Here is an 18,716-nt window from a genome sequence, read left to right on the forward strand (position 1 = left end):
AGGTGACCTGACAGAATCTGGAAATATCCAGAATAAAAAATACACCTTCTTCTTATATATAGCACTTTATATTTATATACTGAACCTGTACTATGTGTACTAACAACTGCACACAGCAATGTGCAATATCCAAAACTGTATAGTGTTCTTAATACACCGAAAAGGCAGTCTTTGCAACCATGAACTACTGTTTTCATAGATTACACTTGTACATACAGCTTTCTTTGTTGCTATATTTCAATATTTGCACATTTCTCATTGTACTTCATAAGGATGCACTGACAGGATTGCTGCTTGATTTCACTGTACTGCAATGGCAACAAAGAAATTCTATTCCGTTCTAGTAAAACTTACCATTAAATGCATAATATCCAGGACTGTTGTATTTTTTGCATGTTCTCCAGCACTGGCAAATCAAAGCACAGTTGCTCAAAGGTGAAATTATGAATGAATAATCCCCTGTTGCAATTTCTAGCTGCACCCAGACACACCTGACATTAAGCAGGAGAACAAATAAAGGGAAATGCACCAACATGAAGACGGGTGGGGCGCACAATACCTGCACACGAGTATTTAAATCTGACCTTGAAGTCATATTACTGAGGCCCTAAAGAGTTCAACCCAAGTGTGGATATTCAGGAAGGAGTCCAGACTCGGGGTTGTCTCAGGGTTTTAAAACATGCCTAAAGCTGCTGCATCATACAGGCATTGTGAAGGAGATTTTTTTTTTTTATTCTGCCGGGTCACAGAACAAGGATTTCTGGTTTAAAATAGTAGCTTCAGTCATGGGAATCTGCAGAGCTGATAAAAGCAACGCGCTGTTAACATTAGAAGCTTTTTCATCGTTGCATCACTTTTCATCAGGATAAAACTCAGTCCTAAAAAGGAAGCTTAGTGTTGCAATTTTATCAGCTTTCTGCTTATTCGTAATTCCTGCCCTTGAAAAGGAAAGAAAAAAATGCAGGATTCAAGGAAGCTCAATGTTTACTCTTATTAAATACTTATTAGGAGTAACTACTTCCCTCCAGTCAATTTGCACTTTATTTCACATAGGAAGCATCACTGCAGGGATAAGAAGAGTTGAAAGATTAGAGGCCCACCCGCGTCACTTCATAAAAGACTTATCCTCCGCATTAGGGAGTGTCCAAAAATCTGTATTCTTTGTTAATACCTGATGTTCTTTGCTTAAAAGCTGCTACTTTTGAAAACTGGATATGAAATGAAAAGCATGATAGTTCACCGTCAGGGTTCCCTTCCTTTTTTGTCAGTCTTTGTGCAAAACATTTGAAAATACAACAAGAAATGATTTTGGTCAACCCCTGACTGTACTTTTGCCAAATATGTAGGTCCTGTGAAATAAAAGCAAAAGAGAAGAGCGTACACCCAGATACATTTATAAAATATTAAGTTCATGACCGGGTTCAAGTGAGAAGTGAGTGTAAAGCTGCAACGTTTTAGGCTAAATTCAACTGGCTTGCGGTGAACAGTAAAATGTAGTAAGTAGTTTCCTGACAATGATCAGCGTCATTTAGAGATTACCTGCTAAAAATGTGCAAAAATATGGTCGTATCAAGAAAACCATTCTTAAATATTCATTTTGTACAGTTGGCTGTGAGCTACACATGTAAATACATCATAAATAATGCATGTTGGGCTGATCTAGACCTGCCCTAGTTTATGCGACTTACATATTAAAATCTACTCACTTGTCTTGGAGCTACACAAATTAATGTCAACGAATGTGAGCAACTCCTCTGACTTTTGCTGTTTGTCTTTAGCTCACTGTCAGGTTAAGAAATCTGTCTACATGACAAATGCATCAATAACAATCAAGACATCACGAGGACTTTGTTTGAGGAGAATCAAAATCAACAGTAACTCTCTGATATATGCATTCCTGTATTGTGTCTCTGGTAAAGTTGTTATGCACTTTGTTTGCTGATCACTGCAATAAGGACAGCAAAAAAATCCTGTTTGTCCTTGTTATCTACAAAATTGCAACATAAGTAACAAGTACACAGGCATGCACAGATCAATATGCTACTTTGAACAGTTGGTCAGCTAAAATATCAGAGCTTGTCTTAAATAGAGAACTTTGCAGCAGGGATAGTAGAGTAGATAGTAGATAGTGAATACAATGAATGACATCCAAAAACAACCACAGACTTGGTAGTGTAGTGAAAGGAGGATTGGAATTCCTTCATCTGGAGCTTGAAAAAAATATTTCAAGTTAGAACAGCAGTACATAAAAAAAGCCCAGCAAACCAAAGCATTTCAACGTGGCTCCACCTTATGTTCCAATAAATGGCATATTTCCAGCTGTGCTTCTTCAACTTTATCCTCCTGTAGTTGCGAGTTCCGTTCCAGGAAGAAAAAATAATCAATCTCCTCACGTTACTTAACTGCACAATCTGAAACTGATAAAAGTATTGAAGGATCGAAAGTACACTCTTGTTTGGACGTCATGCTGCAACTTCACAAGGCAACGTAAAGATCCAGAAAAGAAAGCTGAAGAGCTTAAAGTGCATGGAGTTAACAAAGGGCTTTTATGCTCTCATGCCAAAAATGGTGAACTGGTAGCAGACTTAGAATGAATTAGAGGACAGGTATCAGCACGCACGCTAGGATGACAAAAAAAAACTAGGGCAAAGAGAATAGATAATCATAAAAATAAATAGATTATAAAATCAGTTAAACAGTAGGGGATTATCATTTCAAATTCAAGCGAGACACCAGTGAAATGAGAGCTAATTGTTATAAATATGAAGCTAGAAGCTCTAATTTGTTTGTGTATTACATTTATTGCAGCACCTTTTGAAATTGTAAAATAGTGTAAAAAAATTAGGCATTTGATTTTATACAAACGTTATAGGTGAATCCATCAAGCTATATTCCTTATTACAGAAACCATGTATTTGGATAAACATACTGTAATTTTATGTTTAGAAATACCCAATATTTTCTGGTCAAATTATTTAATGCAAAAGTAGCTACACAGTTGATGTCATGTCTATGAGGTGGGCTGTTAAAAGACCCTTAAAATGACTCATTTTAAGTGAGTCATACCTTGTTTCACATCCTTACAGGTTTTACATGTAGAAAAGGAACCCATACGACAATGCAAAATTTTATCTGTTAATGATTCAACATTTTTGGGATAAAGAGGTACCAACACAGTGACTTTTCATTTTATACAATGTATGATATACGATACCAAAAGGCTTAAACCCTGTAAAAACCCTGTGTAAAGAGAAAGTTATCAATCCTTACCAGCTTCAAAGGCACACTGATGTTCCTGTGGAGGGGAGCAGGCAAACAAATAGCATCACTTGATCATCAGTGTTAATGGTGGGAGTGGGTGAGGGTGGTACCTACAGGTTTACGTGTAGGGGTGACTTGCACAGACTGGTAAAACTCTGGCAGGACTCTCTTCTTCACTTTGCGTTTCCTCAGAGTCGACGATGAATCAGGTTCACTGTCAGGAACCTCGACCAGATTGGGCTTTTCCTCTGTCACTCGAGCATGAATGAGCCTTCTCGAGTGACGTGGACTGTGCCTGAAGCCCTGTGAAATATGAACAAATGTCAAGCTGGGAGCAGATAAAGCATTCTTAGCAAGAGAAATGAAGCACTTCATTATAAGTAATGATTGTGAGGTGGTTCAGGTTTGTCAAATTAGAGGGACACTGCTGTGACCTTATATGACCTAGATTTCAGAGATGCACAGATTAGGGACTTGATGATACATTAATTTCAATTATTCCCTCATGAAAATACAACTGTATAGCATATCATTTTTATTCATTTCCCTTTTCTTTATACAGTCTCTCACTTTTTCCAAATATATTTTTTATTGTGAAACATATATTGGCAAAGAAATGATCAAGAGCACTGCTTTACAACATTAAGGCTCCACAACTGTCTGGCTGTAGTGTCCTTGAATATGAAACTGAATCTCCACAAGCTACAGTACCGAGTCAGTAGGGATTCAGTATCCTGTGGTTCAATAACATGACCTACAAAGGAAAGCAAGCCCTTTGTTTTTGTAGCTTTAAAGGCACGGAGGTTCACAAGAAAAACTGAAAACTGAATTTTTAGGCAAGCATGTATCAAATACAAATAGAATCTATAGCAATAAAACTGATACAGCTATTGCACTTTCAATAAATACTGGGTTTACTAAAAACATTATTTGCCATGAATATTGAATTTCAAACTTTTTTTTTTTTTAGTTTAGTTTTGAAATGACAGGAAAATGCTTTCTATAGGCAAGATCATATAGCCTGCTGCAACATTTGGTTTGCAAAGATAGCTTTTAACATAACAGCCATAACATTTTAAAGTGTGACTGTAGTAATGGCTGCTAAAGCTGATGCATTCAGACAGACGCAAATGTGATTGCAAAAATACCTTCTGGATTATATAACTCAGGCTTCCATCAACTAACTTACTTTCAGCCATGTGCTTCTAACAACACAGCTTCATCCCACCTTAAAGAATGAAACTGCAAACTCACCAACATTATTTATTGATAACACATGCGCATTGCGCACAGCACAGTCCTTAAAATAGTCATGCAGTCCTCCATAAAAGTCCAAAGAGACTGACTTTGGAATGAAGCATTTTCAAAATTCTATCCAAACGATCACACGTCGTCTGTTTTAAGCTACAAAACATCAAATTCTTTGCAATCAGAGAGGCCTGTTATTGACAAAATCATAATGTAAAAAGTTCATCCTACCTCTGATCGAAAATGATGCGTTCGGAGGCCAACTACAGGGATAGACAACAGATGTTACGATGAGATATTATCTAACATTAATCTTCAAATATGGCATGTCAGATTTCATCAGTGTAGCGTAATCGTTTAAAATATTACCAACTTTAAGATACGTCAGGCTAGTTTAACAGAAAACCAGATTGTCTTTACGCACATTAACACTCTCATGAAAGTCATGTTTGTCATCTTACAGCCCGACCTGCAGATGTCTGCTAGTGACACATCTGCTAAATACAACATAGACAGACTGTGATCACATTAGAAACATACGTAATGTTCAGACATGAAGTGTCAGGATGAGGAGATGCGGGTGGCCTGCGTTACTCACCGCGGCTCTTGGAGCGTCCAGAGAGCACAGATTTTATTGGATGCTTTCCATTACGGAGCCTGCGATGCCAGCAGCAGAAAAACAATATAGTCGCAATAGTTCCGAGCAAAAGCAGCAATAACAGCAGCACACATTGAATACTGTACGGCCTTAACAGGACCAAAAACGCCGCAGCGATCATCATAAGGCGAGATATAGGACAGATCCGGCAGCCTCAGACAGCTGGCTCCTCTCCTGCCGTTAGATCGCAGAAAGCTCGAGATGAGGATAAAGACATTCGCTGACATACGTGAAGCATCGCACAGCGAACCGAGGGCAGCGTATAGATTCACTGAGGACAGCCCAGGCTAGTATTGATATCATTATTGTGAGCTACAATGCATGACTCAGCACAGACGCACGTTTTATTTATTTATTTTTTGAACAGGAGCAGGGAGAGTCAGCAGATTCAGCCCAGCATCGCAGTAATGTGCTGCAGAGTGGACTGCCCAACAGGATGATGCTGTAAACCAAAGGACATATTCACCCATGTAGAACCAGTCCACTGAAGTAATTTATAGGGACACTTTCCCCCACCTATTTTAGCATATAATATACCTACAGTGTTACCAACAAAGCATACCTGCCTGACACACATTATTAAGTATATTTTATTGAATATAACTACTCAGTATCTCTGCAAAATGTACCCTGTTTAGCAACTGACAGGCACTGAAATGAGGCAGGTGTTATGTACTGACACTTTCAGGATTAGAGAGAGAAAAAAAACACATAGAAACCAACTCTGGTCATAATCCAACATGGGTTATGTAATTTTTGGATGCAGTGATATCGCTTTTCTTGCATTAGATTAAAGACTCAGGAAAACGGTGTGACAGAAGGCAAAAACAGTTTTATTTGCAGTTTTAAATGAGCCAAAATCAGTACATCATGTTAACACATTTTCACATTTATCAAACTGCTATATCAAGTTAGGTCCATATATGCAAAAATGCAACACATGTATTAGATTATATAGTACAAATAGTATTCCATGTATGATAACATATACTTTGTTATAGGTCATGTATGTTCACATACCGTATAAAAATTGTAAGTCATATACACCTGCAAAAAAATCTAATGTGATCGAACATAAAGTTAACAAAAAATGTACCTTTACAAATAGAATGATGTGCAGATTTGATTATACATGAGGTATGCCCCATTCACATACACTTAAGAAAAAAAACAGGTCATTATAAGCAAAATACACATGCAAAAATGTTTTGAGTGAAATAACTATGGCATTACAGTTATGTCTAGGCTACATAATCTCAAACATATTCTATATAACCATCGCTGAATGATGTGTAAATACGCCTGTATTTTCTAAGTATCATACAGTAAATATCAGTGTCTTTGTCACACTCATTTGGTATAATTCTATATTTAAGGCTTATGTCACAATTAGTAGAGTTCATTTATGCATTTCTAATGCATTCACGTTACCTTCACTACGGAGAGCAGGGTGCTGGGGAGTCCCTGCTCTCCTACATGCTGCTACTATTTATTTATCACGGTTTGTGTTCAGTGGTCATATATCTGTGAACTTGTACAACCCATTTCGCCAATGAATGGCGATAAAAAGCTCAAATGACAGCACTTCCTGGAAACTGGAGTAACCAGAATGTTAATAGCGTGATAGTTAGCAACAGTACTGCGCTTCGGCCCGGATAAAATACCACTGCACGGGCGGAGTTTGTTCTCGCATTTCTTCTGCCGCAGTAGCCCAAAAAAACCCGTCCGTGCGGGACACATCGCAAACAAAATGGAGCGCGCCAGGTACATGCGACGTTGCAGACCGAACTAGCTACGTTCACTTTGATTTGTAGCAGCAGCTAGCTAGCGCGCTGTCAAAGGGGGAGTCAACAGATCAAGCAGCAGGTACTGTGATGTTCAGCTTATACAAACCCATTAGAAGACACTTGTCCACTTGGACGTCTTAGTGACGGAGACGGATACTTGACGTCGACGTCAGATGTGCACAAAATAGCAAAAACACGGCTTGCATGTATGGACTGCAGCTAAATGCCCTTTTACCTTCAATTTATTACAGTCCATGAACGTCTCAAGCTGCACTGTCGCGCGTAATTTCTTCTTCGCTGGACTGTGGCTGTGCTGTTTACCAGCTCTGAGCTCAGTCCTGCCGTTGCACTGCAACAACACTGATGAAGACTGAATGTGATTCAGCTCCCACCTCAGTGGCAGCACATAAAAATAGCACTGTGGTAGCTAAACGAAGAAGAAATTGTGCCCCCATGTTGGATTTTTACACTGGCAGAGTTTAGTTTAATGTAAGTGTTGTCGTTTTTTAAAGTTTATACGTAGCCTCCTGAGTCTAATAGCTACCTATAGATAATACAGCCTTTTAATGTTTGTCCGTTGAACAACTTACTAATATTAGCATCATAAACCGGATATGTCAGCTACACTATACTGTGGCTAAATCTCATGCAACTATTACTGTAACTATGTCAACGTCTGTTGTTCGCATTTAGCTAAACCGTACCTGAAGAAAATGGGTGCTGATTAACTCGTTCAAAATTTGTAAGTAGGCCTAATGCTGGAGCTGTTACTGCTAAGATATTTGTCTGTCGTGCTTACTAGCTGGTATTCTTTCAATCTAGTTACGTTACATGCATGTTCAAAACTAGTCCTACAGCTTTAAAAATGACATTTGTTCCTCCTTCTTTCCTAGAAAAAATGTCCTCTCCTATTCAAGAAGACGAGGATGAGGTGGAAGAAGTGGAGTTTGTATCGGTAAGTTTTGTGTACACTTTGTGTCTTAAAAACAGTAGTTTCAAAGGATAAAATCTACAATTGCAGTTGCTTAACTTCTGCCTCTCTTGCAATGAATCCAAGTGTAATTCATTCATGTAAATTTGTGTTCGAGTATCCTTGTGTTTCTCTGTTGTGTATAGCTCACATCTTTAATTCATAGCTGTTTTCTTACTGTCACTTTGCTGCTGTGATGTTGCAAATTTCCCCTTGTGGGACTAATAAAGGATATTCTATTCTATTTGCAGTACCATCATAACTGAAATCAAATTAGGTTGCCATTTTCCTTAGTTCATTCATCATCACATTTAATTCGCTACACAAAATAAGCTGCTGCTCCATACACTGTATAACTGTAATGATGACTAACAGACAGATTATCTTTGTTGTTGAAACTAAAATTAGAAAACTGCCCTTCTTACATTATGCCGGAACTGCAGACAGTTCAGACCAGTGGTAGTGGGCACTATAACACTTTATTGTTCTTCAGGCTCTTTGATTTGAAATAGCATAATGCACACTATAATAAATGTCAGCTTTGAATAGCTTTGAGTTGACTTGTATCAATATAGAAAGGAGTATATGGGAGGTATAGCACTTTAACACATAATACCCAAAATGAAAGAGCTCTGATTTCTTTTAAACCTCTAAACTTTGGGCTGTATGTGTTGAAAGGGCTGTATTTCACACAACCATCTCCCAGAGCCTGAATAATAAAAATGTGTAACTGTCCAAATACTTCAAATCTGGACTTGTGGTGTGTTCTATAACACTGATTGTTGTCTTGCACTCATTTCAGGAGGGCCCTCTCAGACCAGTATTGGAATGTATTGATCTTTTGAGTGACAGTGACGATGACGGATGTTCGTCATTGACAACCACAGTGAGTCACTAAATTGAACATTTATTTTCCAGATTGAGTAAATACCTGTGTGGAGTTTTCTGAAAATGTTCTCCATTTTTCTTTCTACTCTTAGCTTGAAGATAAAATCACCCGACATAAAGCACGTGTTACGTCTACTCTGGACAAACTGGCACACCAGGTGGCTCAAGAGAAAAAAGAAAGAGCAGATAAATGTAGGGCATTCAAGGTAAGTTGCTTCTAAACAAAATGAGCTGCTGTTATTTGTTGCTTGTAAGAGTGTAATTCGGTTATTTCTGGAGTGCACGTTCCTGCCTTGTATCCTGTCTTTGTATTAATTTAGTTGGCTTGTCATGCATTTAAAAGCAAAACAACATGAGGTCATTACAGAGGCAGCATTTTAAACACAAACATTCAGGGCAAAATGATTGTAATGTGTAGCTGATAATTCCTAATAGATTATATTTATTCTATTACATTCAGATATTCATTTTTATTCAGCACCAACATCTCGAGTGGCAAAGGAAATTAGACTATAATCCCTGCTTCCTGTGGGATCTGCCTCAAATTAAAATCACCGTACACACTTAGGGGTAAAACTGAGAGGTGTGACATTATCAAAATATAATGTTTTATATATTTACAAAAAGGTATTCTCATAGCTTTTTCAGAATACTCCAGTCTGTCACTTCAATGCTGGTAAAATCACATGAACAGCTTTGTAAACAGAAATAGTTTTTATATTTTCTTTTGGACTCTAAATGTGACTTTAAATTCCCACTGTGATATTTTCTTAGTGTGTTGTGTTGGTGTATGAAGCATATTAAAGGCATTAGAGGAGATTTAATTTCCTACGACTTTGAACGTAGCATGTGCATGCGCACATACAACCTCTCCCTCTCCCCCCTCTTAACATTTACGAAGAAACGCCCCCCTCCAGAAACTTGCGTAGCACTCGTGAAGTTGTCTTTTACGGCTGGGTCCCCCTGGATCTTTATCTGCCATTATGTCAAAAAAGATGAGCAAAACAAGTCACCAGCTAACTACGAAGCTATACCAAAGCAACACATACACAAAACACGTAAGTCCAAGGCGTACGTAATCTACGTAACTAGGCCTGAGCCGGAAGATTTTTGATTGACAGGAAAGGGAGCAACCCAAACGCCTCGGTCCGAGCGCGTTGATTGGCTGATGTTTTTCAGGTCCTGCCATGTCCACAGTTTTTTTTAAAATTTTTTATTCTTTTAGAGACCATACATACAAGTCCACTAAAGGTCAGTATATTCATTTTATGTGAATCAGACAAATTAAACAAAAAAACATCCTCCATAATGCCTTTAAGGTCAGTGGTAGCAGCAACACTGCCACCCTGTGGGCAAAATGATAGAAAGCAAAATAAAGGTAGCCACCTCCGGTACTTAAATGAACAGAGCGGTGTATTTACTCTCAGCAACATTGTATTGTTTGTCACTTAGAGGACTAACATTACACACTTTCTGCTGCTATTTTCTCACGTGTCTTTCATATAAGACAGTCGTAAATAAAATATGGGAGAATACGCTCTGACTACTGTTTTTATCTCTTTTTTTTTTTTTTAGGAGAAGCAAGTCTTGCAAAGAGCTCATGGACAGCAGGAGTTGGCGTTTAGTTCCACAAATGGAATTAATCAGGAAGCAAAGCGCTGTGTCGACATGTGGTTAAAGATGCCAGGTAAATTTTTAATCTGGATCAGAAGAAATATGTTACATAACAACTGGCATTGTTGTTTGCTAAACTCTTAGGATTTGAATTGAGTCGAGCCAATAGAACAACTTTAAAAGCATTTCTTCATGATACATGTTGTATTTTTATCTGTATACTATTCTGAACAACTGCAGTGACCCACTTTCCAGTAGAACGCTGATTAAAATGTAATTTTATTTTCTTAAAACTTGGCATGTAAATGAGACGGCATTCTGTTACAGTGAAAATGCACTGGAGAATTTGTTGAATCATCTGAGGAAATTATACCCTGTTATTGTGTTTTATACAGGTCTTCAGCCTGGAGTGATCAGTGCTGGTTCTGGAAGAAGACGCAGACCTGCTTCTTTCCCCACTAATAGCTCAACTCGACACACTTGTCCAGTAATTAACTGCCGTAGAGTTTATGACAATGCCTCCCTCCTTGATGGCCATTTGAAAAGGTAATCCTTTTCTGTTCATGTCAGTGCAGCTATCATGCCGTAGCCATTTTCCTGAGTACAAATTGCCATGTTTTGTGCACATTTTGAACACAACTCCTTGTGCACAGGTTTGATCACTCCCCTTGTGACCCGGCAATTAGGCTTACAGGAAGTCCTTCAGAGCTCTTTGCCTGTGTCGTCTGTGCTCAAAAATTTCAAACTAAAGAAGCATGGAGGGAACATCTTGAGTCTAAGGTTTGTGCACTTTTCTGAGCGTGCTATGTAATTCTCATGTTTTTTTTAAAATGATATTTATTATTTGGAAATAGCCAACAATAACTATTGATTTGCAGTGGTGCAATAATTCTGATATGTTGTTCTGATTACTAGGTGTCCTCGTCTAATGCTGATGGTCACAGCATCGATCAGACTTATCAGAGGATTGTGTGTTTTGCCTGCCCTGCCTGCTACCTTCTGTTCAACCTCCGAGATGAGTGTCTTCAGCACATGTCAGCCAAAAACCATTTTACTGAGTCGCTCGCCATGAATGGTAAGTGTTGCTGAACTTTGCCTGCTCCTATATCTTTATTAAAACTCCACATATTCAAACAGGCAAAAGCAAAGAGCACGGGGAAACCAAAATGTAGTTACTAACCACAAGTATTGAATACATTTCTGTTTCATCTGCACAATTTAAAGGACGTCCGAATTGATGAAGATGTGTTTTTAACTTTAAAAGACATTTTTGTGCAAAGGTTACCCGGGATTTTTCTGGCATATCAGATTTTTGGCATCCTCAAAGAAATGTAACCAGAGGAAAATCATTAGCACCAAAATTATTATAATTGGCAATTAAAGTCGCCTTTCAAATCTTCTCCAGATGTCTTCTAACAGCAGTTCATCAAACAATTGTTGATCAAGCAGAATGTAGGCTTAATAAAATGCCTGCACCTTTCAGTAGTTAGTTCCCCTCTCATCCACTCTCATTATATTTTACATGCCTGACTGGTGCTGGATAAGCCAGCTAAGCTGCTTTGTTTTGACACGGCCTGAACGCTAATGGAATGTCAGGTTTACCAGTCGGGCTGTACTGGACTCTGCCAGCAGTTTTACCCATGATATTTAATTGCAGTTTGCCATCCAGTGTGAGGTTGTTCAGCTCTTAGGACTGTTGAGCCATGTTAGCCTCCTCTTCCTCTGGCATCTCCATGTAGCTAATGGAACAGGTAGTTTTATTTTTTTATTTTTTATTTTTTTTTTAAGCAGTTATCCCAATAAGGGTTTCATTTACCCAAGCATAGTATCCACTAAAGGAATTTTACTGTAGAAATAACAGAAAAATGTAAAGATTTCTGCCAAAAAAGGTTAACCCAGACTTACTGTCTGTGCTTACTGTCTGCATAGTCACCAGCCAAAGGTCCTGAGCCAGGAAAAGCCCTGTGGTTGTATACAGCCTTTCCCCAAAGGATTTATATGCACAAATTTCCAGTGCATACTAGATAATTATCTAAATAAGACAAATTAAGTAAGACAGGAGGGTATTTTATGAGCAAGATTACATGTGTCTTTTCCTGTATTTTTCTTGTTAAAGAAACCAAAGAAAGAGCCCTGCCAGTTCCTGTTCCACGGCATGTTAAGAATCGTCTCATCGCCTTATGCAAGGATGTGGCGTTCAGTGTTCGATGCTCTCTGTGTCACAAAGTACTGACCTCACATCAAGCAGCTCAAGCTCACTTTAAGTATGTTTTATTGTGTTTTACTGTGCTCATGTGCATGTATTTACATCTTTTGATAATAAATGAATGCATAGCAGACACTGATTTCCTTCAGATGTTTTGTGGAACTGAGTTTTGCTTGTTCTTTTCCCTCATTTTTCTCTTTTAGTGTGCACTGCAGACACGGCTGTGCTGTGGCCAAGGCTGACAAAACTATAGTGCAAGTAATGAAACAGCTGCAAGTGCGAGGGCAGTGTCCCCTCTGCTGTAAAATCTTCCTCAGCCAAGCTGAGATTGAGAGTCACAAAGAATCAATGCATCATGACGTTGAGGTCAACCAAACAATGGCAAGAGCACTTCTTCAGTACTGCAGGTTTAGTGAAATTCAACACACCCAGAGGACTATAGAGGAGCAGGAGAGAAGATGGTCAACTGGCCTTGAGATGCCTTTTCAAAAAAGGAACAAAAAGAGAAGTGATTGTGATGAATTCCCAGCAAAACGGCAGAGAATAAGTGCAAGTGTGATTGCTTGCAGTAGCAGAAACTCATCAACAGCGTGGTTTTGTGAATGCGGCCTGCAGTTCTCAGAGGAGGCTGCAGCTAGTAAGCATCTCCTGGCTGTGAACCAGATTTTCCATCAGTGTGGAGTGTGTGGCAAACACATGGGAGAGTCTTCAATAACCCGCCTGCATATGAGTCGCTTTCACGGGGGAGCGCATCTCTCCAACTTCCTCTTCTACTGCCGCAAGTGCAAAGTTGAAATGCCGCGGTATGAAGATATCCTGTCGCACGTGTCAGAAGCTCACAGTGGACACGCCTACTTCACTGAACAAGAAGTGCCTGAAGAGTTTGCTACAGTCATTGATGCCAAGCCGTCCACTAGCAGCGAGGTCACCCTGCACTCACTCTCGACGTCTAAAGTCCAGCAGAGCACTGCAGAGAAATCTTCAAAAGTACAGTACACTTGGATGTGCAGGATGTGCGAAGACATCTTTGACACCGAAGCGGCCGTCCAGAAACACTGCAGTGACCTGAGCAATCACAGCTTTCAGAGATTTATCTGTGGACACTGCCCGCAGAAGTTCTTTAAAGAGTCCACTGTACGGAGGCACTGTATGAATGAGCATGATGGGCACATAATGAGTAACCATTTCTGTGGCCTCTGCGACAGCATGCAGTTTGAATCTGAGGACGAGTTCTTGGACCACTACAAGAGTCTTCACAGTAAAGACTACCACTGTATGGATGATGCTGAAGTTGTTGAGCCGACTACCGCCGCTGAAAGGACCAGTCAGCTGACATGTCCATGCATGGGTTCAGAAGAGAGCAAAGCTGAAACAAAAGCTACTTATACACAGTGCATGAGGAATCTGGCTGCGGAAGGAAAATGCCAGTATGTGTGTGCTCCTTGTGGTGTATCTTTGTCATCCTATGCACAGATGAAGACTCACGTCCACACAAAGCACACAGCCTTGAACCTTGACAAGACCTTTGACGTAGAATGCGAAGCTTGCCAGGAGAGTTTCAGGAGTGTACCCAGTTTCCATAAACATTATCACTCTCGACACTGTACACTGGAGCCCTGCATGAGTTCCAGGAACTGCAGCAAAGACTTGAAAGCAGAACCAAGCACTGTTAACATCCTAAGTGCTGTGGAGATTAAACCAGACAACGATGGTAAGTCAAATAAAATGGTCGGCATTTATTGTCAGTGTTTGCATGCAGCATTTCATTCCATTTTTCTGTTTCTATTTGCAGAGATTGAAGATGAAACACTGGTGAAGTTTTTTAGCATGAACCAGGCCAGCAAAGAGAGTGAAGAACATGAAAGTAGGCAATAAAAATACATAGACATTGTTTAACCCCAGACTACAGAGTAAAATTGCAAAACAATGCTAGTTACACACGTGGACAAAATTGTTGGTACCCCTCAGTTAAAGAAGGAAAAACCCACAATTCTCACTGAAATCACTTGAAACTCACTCAAGTAACAATAAATAAAAATTTATTGAAAATTAAATAATCAAAATCAGCCATCACTTTTGAATTGTTGATTAACATAATTATTTAAAAAAACAAACTAATGAAATAGGGCTGGACAAAAATGATGGTACCCATAACTTAATATTTTGTTGCACAACTTTTTGAGGCAATCACTGCAATTAAACGATTTCTGTATTTGTCAATGAGCGTTCTGCAGCTGTCAACAGGTATTTTGGCCCACTCCTCATGAGCAAACAGCTCCAGTTGTCTCAGGTTTGATGGGTGTCTTCTCCAAATGGCATGTTTCAGCTCCTTCCACATATGTTCAATGGGATTCAGATCTGGGCTCATAGAAGGCCACTTTAGAATAGTCCAACGCTTTTCTCTCAGCCATTCTTGGGTGTTTTTGGCTGTGTGTTTTGGATCGTTGTCCTGTTGGAAGACCCATGACCTGCGACTGAGACCAAGCTTTCTGACACTAGGCAGCACATTTCTCTCCAGAATGCCTTGATAGTCTTCAGATTTCATCGTACCTTGCACACTTTCAAGACACCCTGTGCCAGATGCAGCAAAGCAGCCCCAAAACATTACTGAGCCTCCTCCATGTTTCACCGTAGGGACAGTGTTCTTTTCTTCGTATGCTTGGTTTTTGAGTCTATGAACATAGAGTTGATGTGCCTTACCAAAAAGCTCCAGTTTGGTCTCATCTGTCCAAAGGACATTCTCCCAGAAGCTTTGTGGCTTGTCAACATGCATTTTTGCAAATTCCAGTCTGGCTTTTTTATGAGTTTTTTTCAGCAGTGGTGTCCTCCTTGGTCGTCTCCCATGAAGTCCACTTTGGCTCAAACAACGACGAATGGTGCGATCTGACACTGATGTACCTTGGCCTTGGAATTCACCTTTAATTTCTTTGGAGGTTGCTCTGGGCTCTTTGGATACAATTCGAGCGATCCGTCTCTTCAATTTGTCATCAATTTTCCTCTTGCGGCCACGTCCAGGGAGGTTGGCTACTGTCCCGTGGGTCTTGAACTTCTGAATAATATGAGCCACTGTTGTCACAGGAACTTCAAGCTGTTTAGAGATGGTCTTATAGCCTTTACCTTTAAGATGTTTGTCTATCATTTTTTTTCGGATGTCCTGGGACAATTCTCTCCTTCGCTTTCTGTTGTCCATGTTCAGTGTGGTACACACCTTTTCACCAAACAGCAGGGTGACTACTTGTCTCCCTTTAAATAGGCAGACTGACTGATTATGAGTTTGGAAACACCTGTGATGTCAATTAAATGACACACCTGAGTTAATCATGTCACTCTGGTCAAATAGTTTTCAATCTTTTATAGAGGTACCATCATTTTTGTCCAGGCCTGTTTCATTAGTTTGTTTTTTTAAATAATTATGTTAATCAACAATTCAAAAGTAATGGCTGTTTTTGATTATTTAATTTTCAATAAATTTTTATTTATTGTTACTTTTGTGAGTTTCAAGTGATTTCAGTGAGAATTGTGGGTTTTTCCTTCTTTAACTGAGGGGTACCAACAATTTTGTCCACGTGTGTATTTAAACTCACAGCTCTTAAGTACTGTAGGTGTAACACTTCTATTGATCAAAAGATGACTTTGGCTCAACTATTAATGAAATTAACATTATGTATCTCTTGAAAGTAATAAATGCCTGTCACTAGTGTGAACACTTCTGCTGTCTTATTGTCTTTCAGTTAGTCATGGGTTGATTGATTTTTATATTGCTACAAATGTCTGCTTTTAAAATAGGTTTTAATAAATCAATTCTGAATTCTGTTCCAGATGAACAAGACGACGAACTGAACCATGCACTGTCTTTGAGCGCAGAAGAAGCGAGAGAGTCGGCAGGTATGTGTTATTGTGGCCGAGCTTGTAGTCCTTGTTTGCCCTGAGAACAGAGTGGGTTCCACTTATCAAGCACACAGACATGCTAGTTAAAGGGGAACTTCGTTTTTTTCAACCTGGGGTCTGTTTTCATATGTCATTTCATACATGTGAGTGATGGAGAAATGAATTTTCGACATAGCTCCAGTATTTAGCCAGGCAGGCAGCTTAGCATCTCAGCTAGCAGCTCAGCTAGCAAAAAGTATGGGGCAGCTGGCCCCCCCCCCGCATCAAAGTCCGCCCTACGTGCTTTTTGCCCCACACTGACCGGCTCAGATAGTCTCAATGAGTGTCCCACAACATACTAGAGATGAGAAGTGAACGAAAACCTCCACATTACCTGGCAATCGCTCTTTGTTGTGGTCTGTATCCAAATCTCAGGACGCTAGAAAGCAAATCTTGTTCCGAAATCGTGCGAGAGCTCGCGAAATTGCGGTTTTGGTGTGAGCTATCGCGCGATTTCAGAACAAGATTTGCTTTCTAGCGTCCTGAGATTTGGATACAGACCACAACAAAGAGCCATCTCCAGGTAATGTGGAGGTTTTCGTTCACTTCTCATCTCTAGTATGTTGTGGGACACTCATTGAGACTATCTGAGCCGGTCAGTGTGGGGCAAAAGCACGCTAGGGCGGACTTTGACGCAGGGGGGCCAGCTGCCCCATACTTTTTGCTAGCTGAGCTGCAAAGCTGCCTGCCTGGCTAAATACTGGAGTTATGTCGAAAATTCATTTCTCCATCACTCACATGTATGAAATTACATATGAAAACAGACCCCAGGTTGAAAAAAAAACCGAAGTTCCCCTTTAAGACTAAACAGAAGACAGCAACTTAAACTATTAGCAAATTCCCATGAGATTCATAAGATAATTAATTAAATAGCCTGCAAGATAGAGAAATATTTGACCAGATAAAAACGCATTTCTAAGCAAATATTTTCCGTTACACTAAATAAATCAGATTGTCATTTGAGGAGAGTGGACCAGCCACCTGTTGAGAGTCTTTCAGCCAGTACAAAATCTAAGAAGCTCCCCTTCCAGAGCTCTGACCTAAATCCTGCAAAGTGCCTGCGGGATACCATGGACAGAAAACAAATTAGCTTGTTTATGTTCCTGTGTGGATGAGCTGAAAGCTTTGCAGACCGAAAATGGAGTAACTTTTAGCGCAACTCATGGAGATATTGTCAAGCCAATTTGCAGGCTAAAGGATGACAAACTATATACTAACATTGTGGAGGATACCCAAATGCTTAATTGTTCTCATTTGAAACTGTCTATTGTTTTCTCATTTAATACCACACAAAATTACATTAAAATAACTGCTATTTGCTTTGGCATTTTGTTGTCCATTGCAATGAAATGTATATTTTTTTTAATGTACTTTACTTGTCCATATACGTCTCGGGGTCACTGTCAATTATGGTGGGAGCTGTATGAGAATATAAATATTTTACCCCAAAATGTGAGTGTACTTTATGTTCAAACGCATTAAGAGATTATTTATAAGTATTAAAATGAAAGTGAATCAATTTAGAAAAGAGTCACTGACTAGACTCACACAACATTTTCTCAGAATTGTTACAAATATAGTTCAATGTTGTCTTACAGATTCTTATATTCTGTTGTTGTATTTTCACAGAATTGGAAGAAGCTCTTAAAAGAAGTCTCCTAGAGTTCTAAGCACCGGGCAGTTTTTTTGTGTGACATGCTGTTCATTGAGCATTGTATCGGAATGTTTTGTACAAGGTATTCTATATTATGTTCAGAATGTAATAAATAAATGTTAGTTGGTATTTTACTTTTGCTGCATTCCTCTGTACTTGCAATTTGGAACACCAACCAGATCATACAGGAGCAGGCAGGTTAACATGTTTTGAAAGGTTAGTTTGAGGCTGTTGATTTACGCACAGTCTTCTGTTGTACGGACTCAACACTTAAGTGTGTCGACACATGTGCTATAGATGGCATCGATGACACTGCAAGATGCCACAGCCAAACTTGTGACCATAGTGCTAACTTTGTCTCCAGTTGCAGCTTCTGTTTTCACTGCAGACTTGAAATTTACTGTATTCTATGCACCTGTCCTTCCTTTGATCCTGTCATGTAGGTCCTAATCTGTAAATGGTGAAGTAATAGATCATTATTCTTAATTAAAACCAAAGTTTTT

General features: G+C 39.3%; 2 protein-coding genes across 2 annotated transcripts in view; one reads left to right on the top strand and one right to left on the bottom strand.

Annotated features, from left to right (window-relative positions):
- The window catches only part of dst (dystonin), a 110,582-nt gene extending 105,069 nt beyond the window's left edge, over positions 1-5,513 (bottom strand). The window contains 3 exon segments of the mRNA XM_051960487.1: positions 3,376-3,564; positions 4,741-4,772; positions 5,108-5,513. Of these exon segments, the coding sequence (XP_051816447.1) occupies positions 3,376-3,564; positions 4,741-4,772; positions 5,108-5,291 (405 nt within the window). The 5' untranslated portion in view covers positions 5,292-5,513.
- Positions 5,514-7,769: 2,256 nt separating this feature from the next.
- On the top strand, positions 7,770-18,347 carry znf451 (zinc finger protein 451). The gene is made up of 12 exons (XM_022202698.2): positions 7,770-7,909; positions 8,727-8,810; positions 8,905-9,018; positions 10,388-10,499; positions 10,822-10,972; positions 11,080-11,206; positions 11,342-11,501; positions 12,543-12,690; positions 12,836-14,343; positions 14,425-14,496; positions 16,452-16,517; positions 18,189-18,347. The coding sequence occupies exons 1-12, from the start codon at positions 7,790-7,792 to the stop codon at positions 18,227-18,229; spliced, it is 2,703 nt and encodes a 900-aa protein (XP_022058390.2). The 5' UTR covers positions 7,770-7,789; the 3' UTR covers positions 18,230-18,347.
- The last annotated feature ends 369 nt before the right edge of the window (positions 18,348-18,716 follow it).

This window comes from Acanthochromis polyacanthus, chromosome 15 (assembly GCF_021347895.1).
Source record: "Acanthochromis polyacanthus isolate Apoly-LR-REF ecotype Palm Island chromosome 15, KAUST_Apoly_ChrSc, whole genome shotgun sequence".
Lineage (NCBI taxonomy): Eukaryota > Metazoa > Chordata > Actinopteri > Pomacentridae > Acanthochromis > Acanthochromis polyacanthus.

Bases quoted from the DNA above. Each gene is read 5' to 3' on its own strand.
- znf451 (XM_022202698.2), top strand. From the start codon at position 7,790: ATGTTCAAAACTAGTCCTACAGCTTTAAAAATGACATTTGTTCCTCCT. The intron at 8,811-8,904 runs GTGAGTCACTAA...TTCTACTCTTAG, and splicing joins GTTCGTCATTGACAACCACA to CTTGAAGATAAAATCACCCG. The intron at 10,500-10,821 runs GTAAATTTTTAA...TGTTTTATACAG, and splicing joins CATGTGGTTAAAGATGCCAG to GTCTTCAGCCTGGAGTGATC.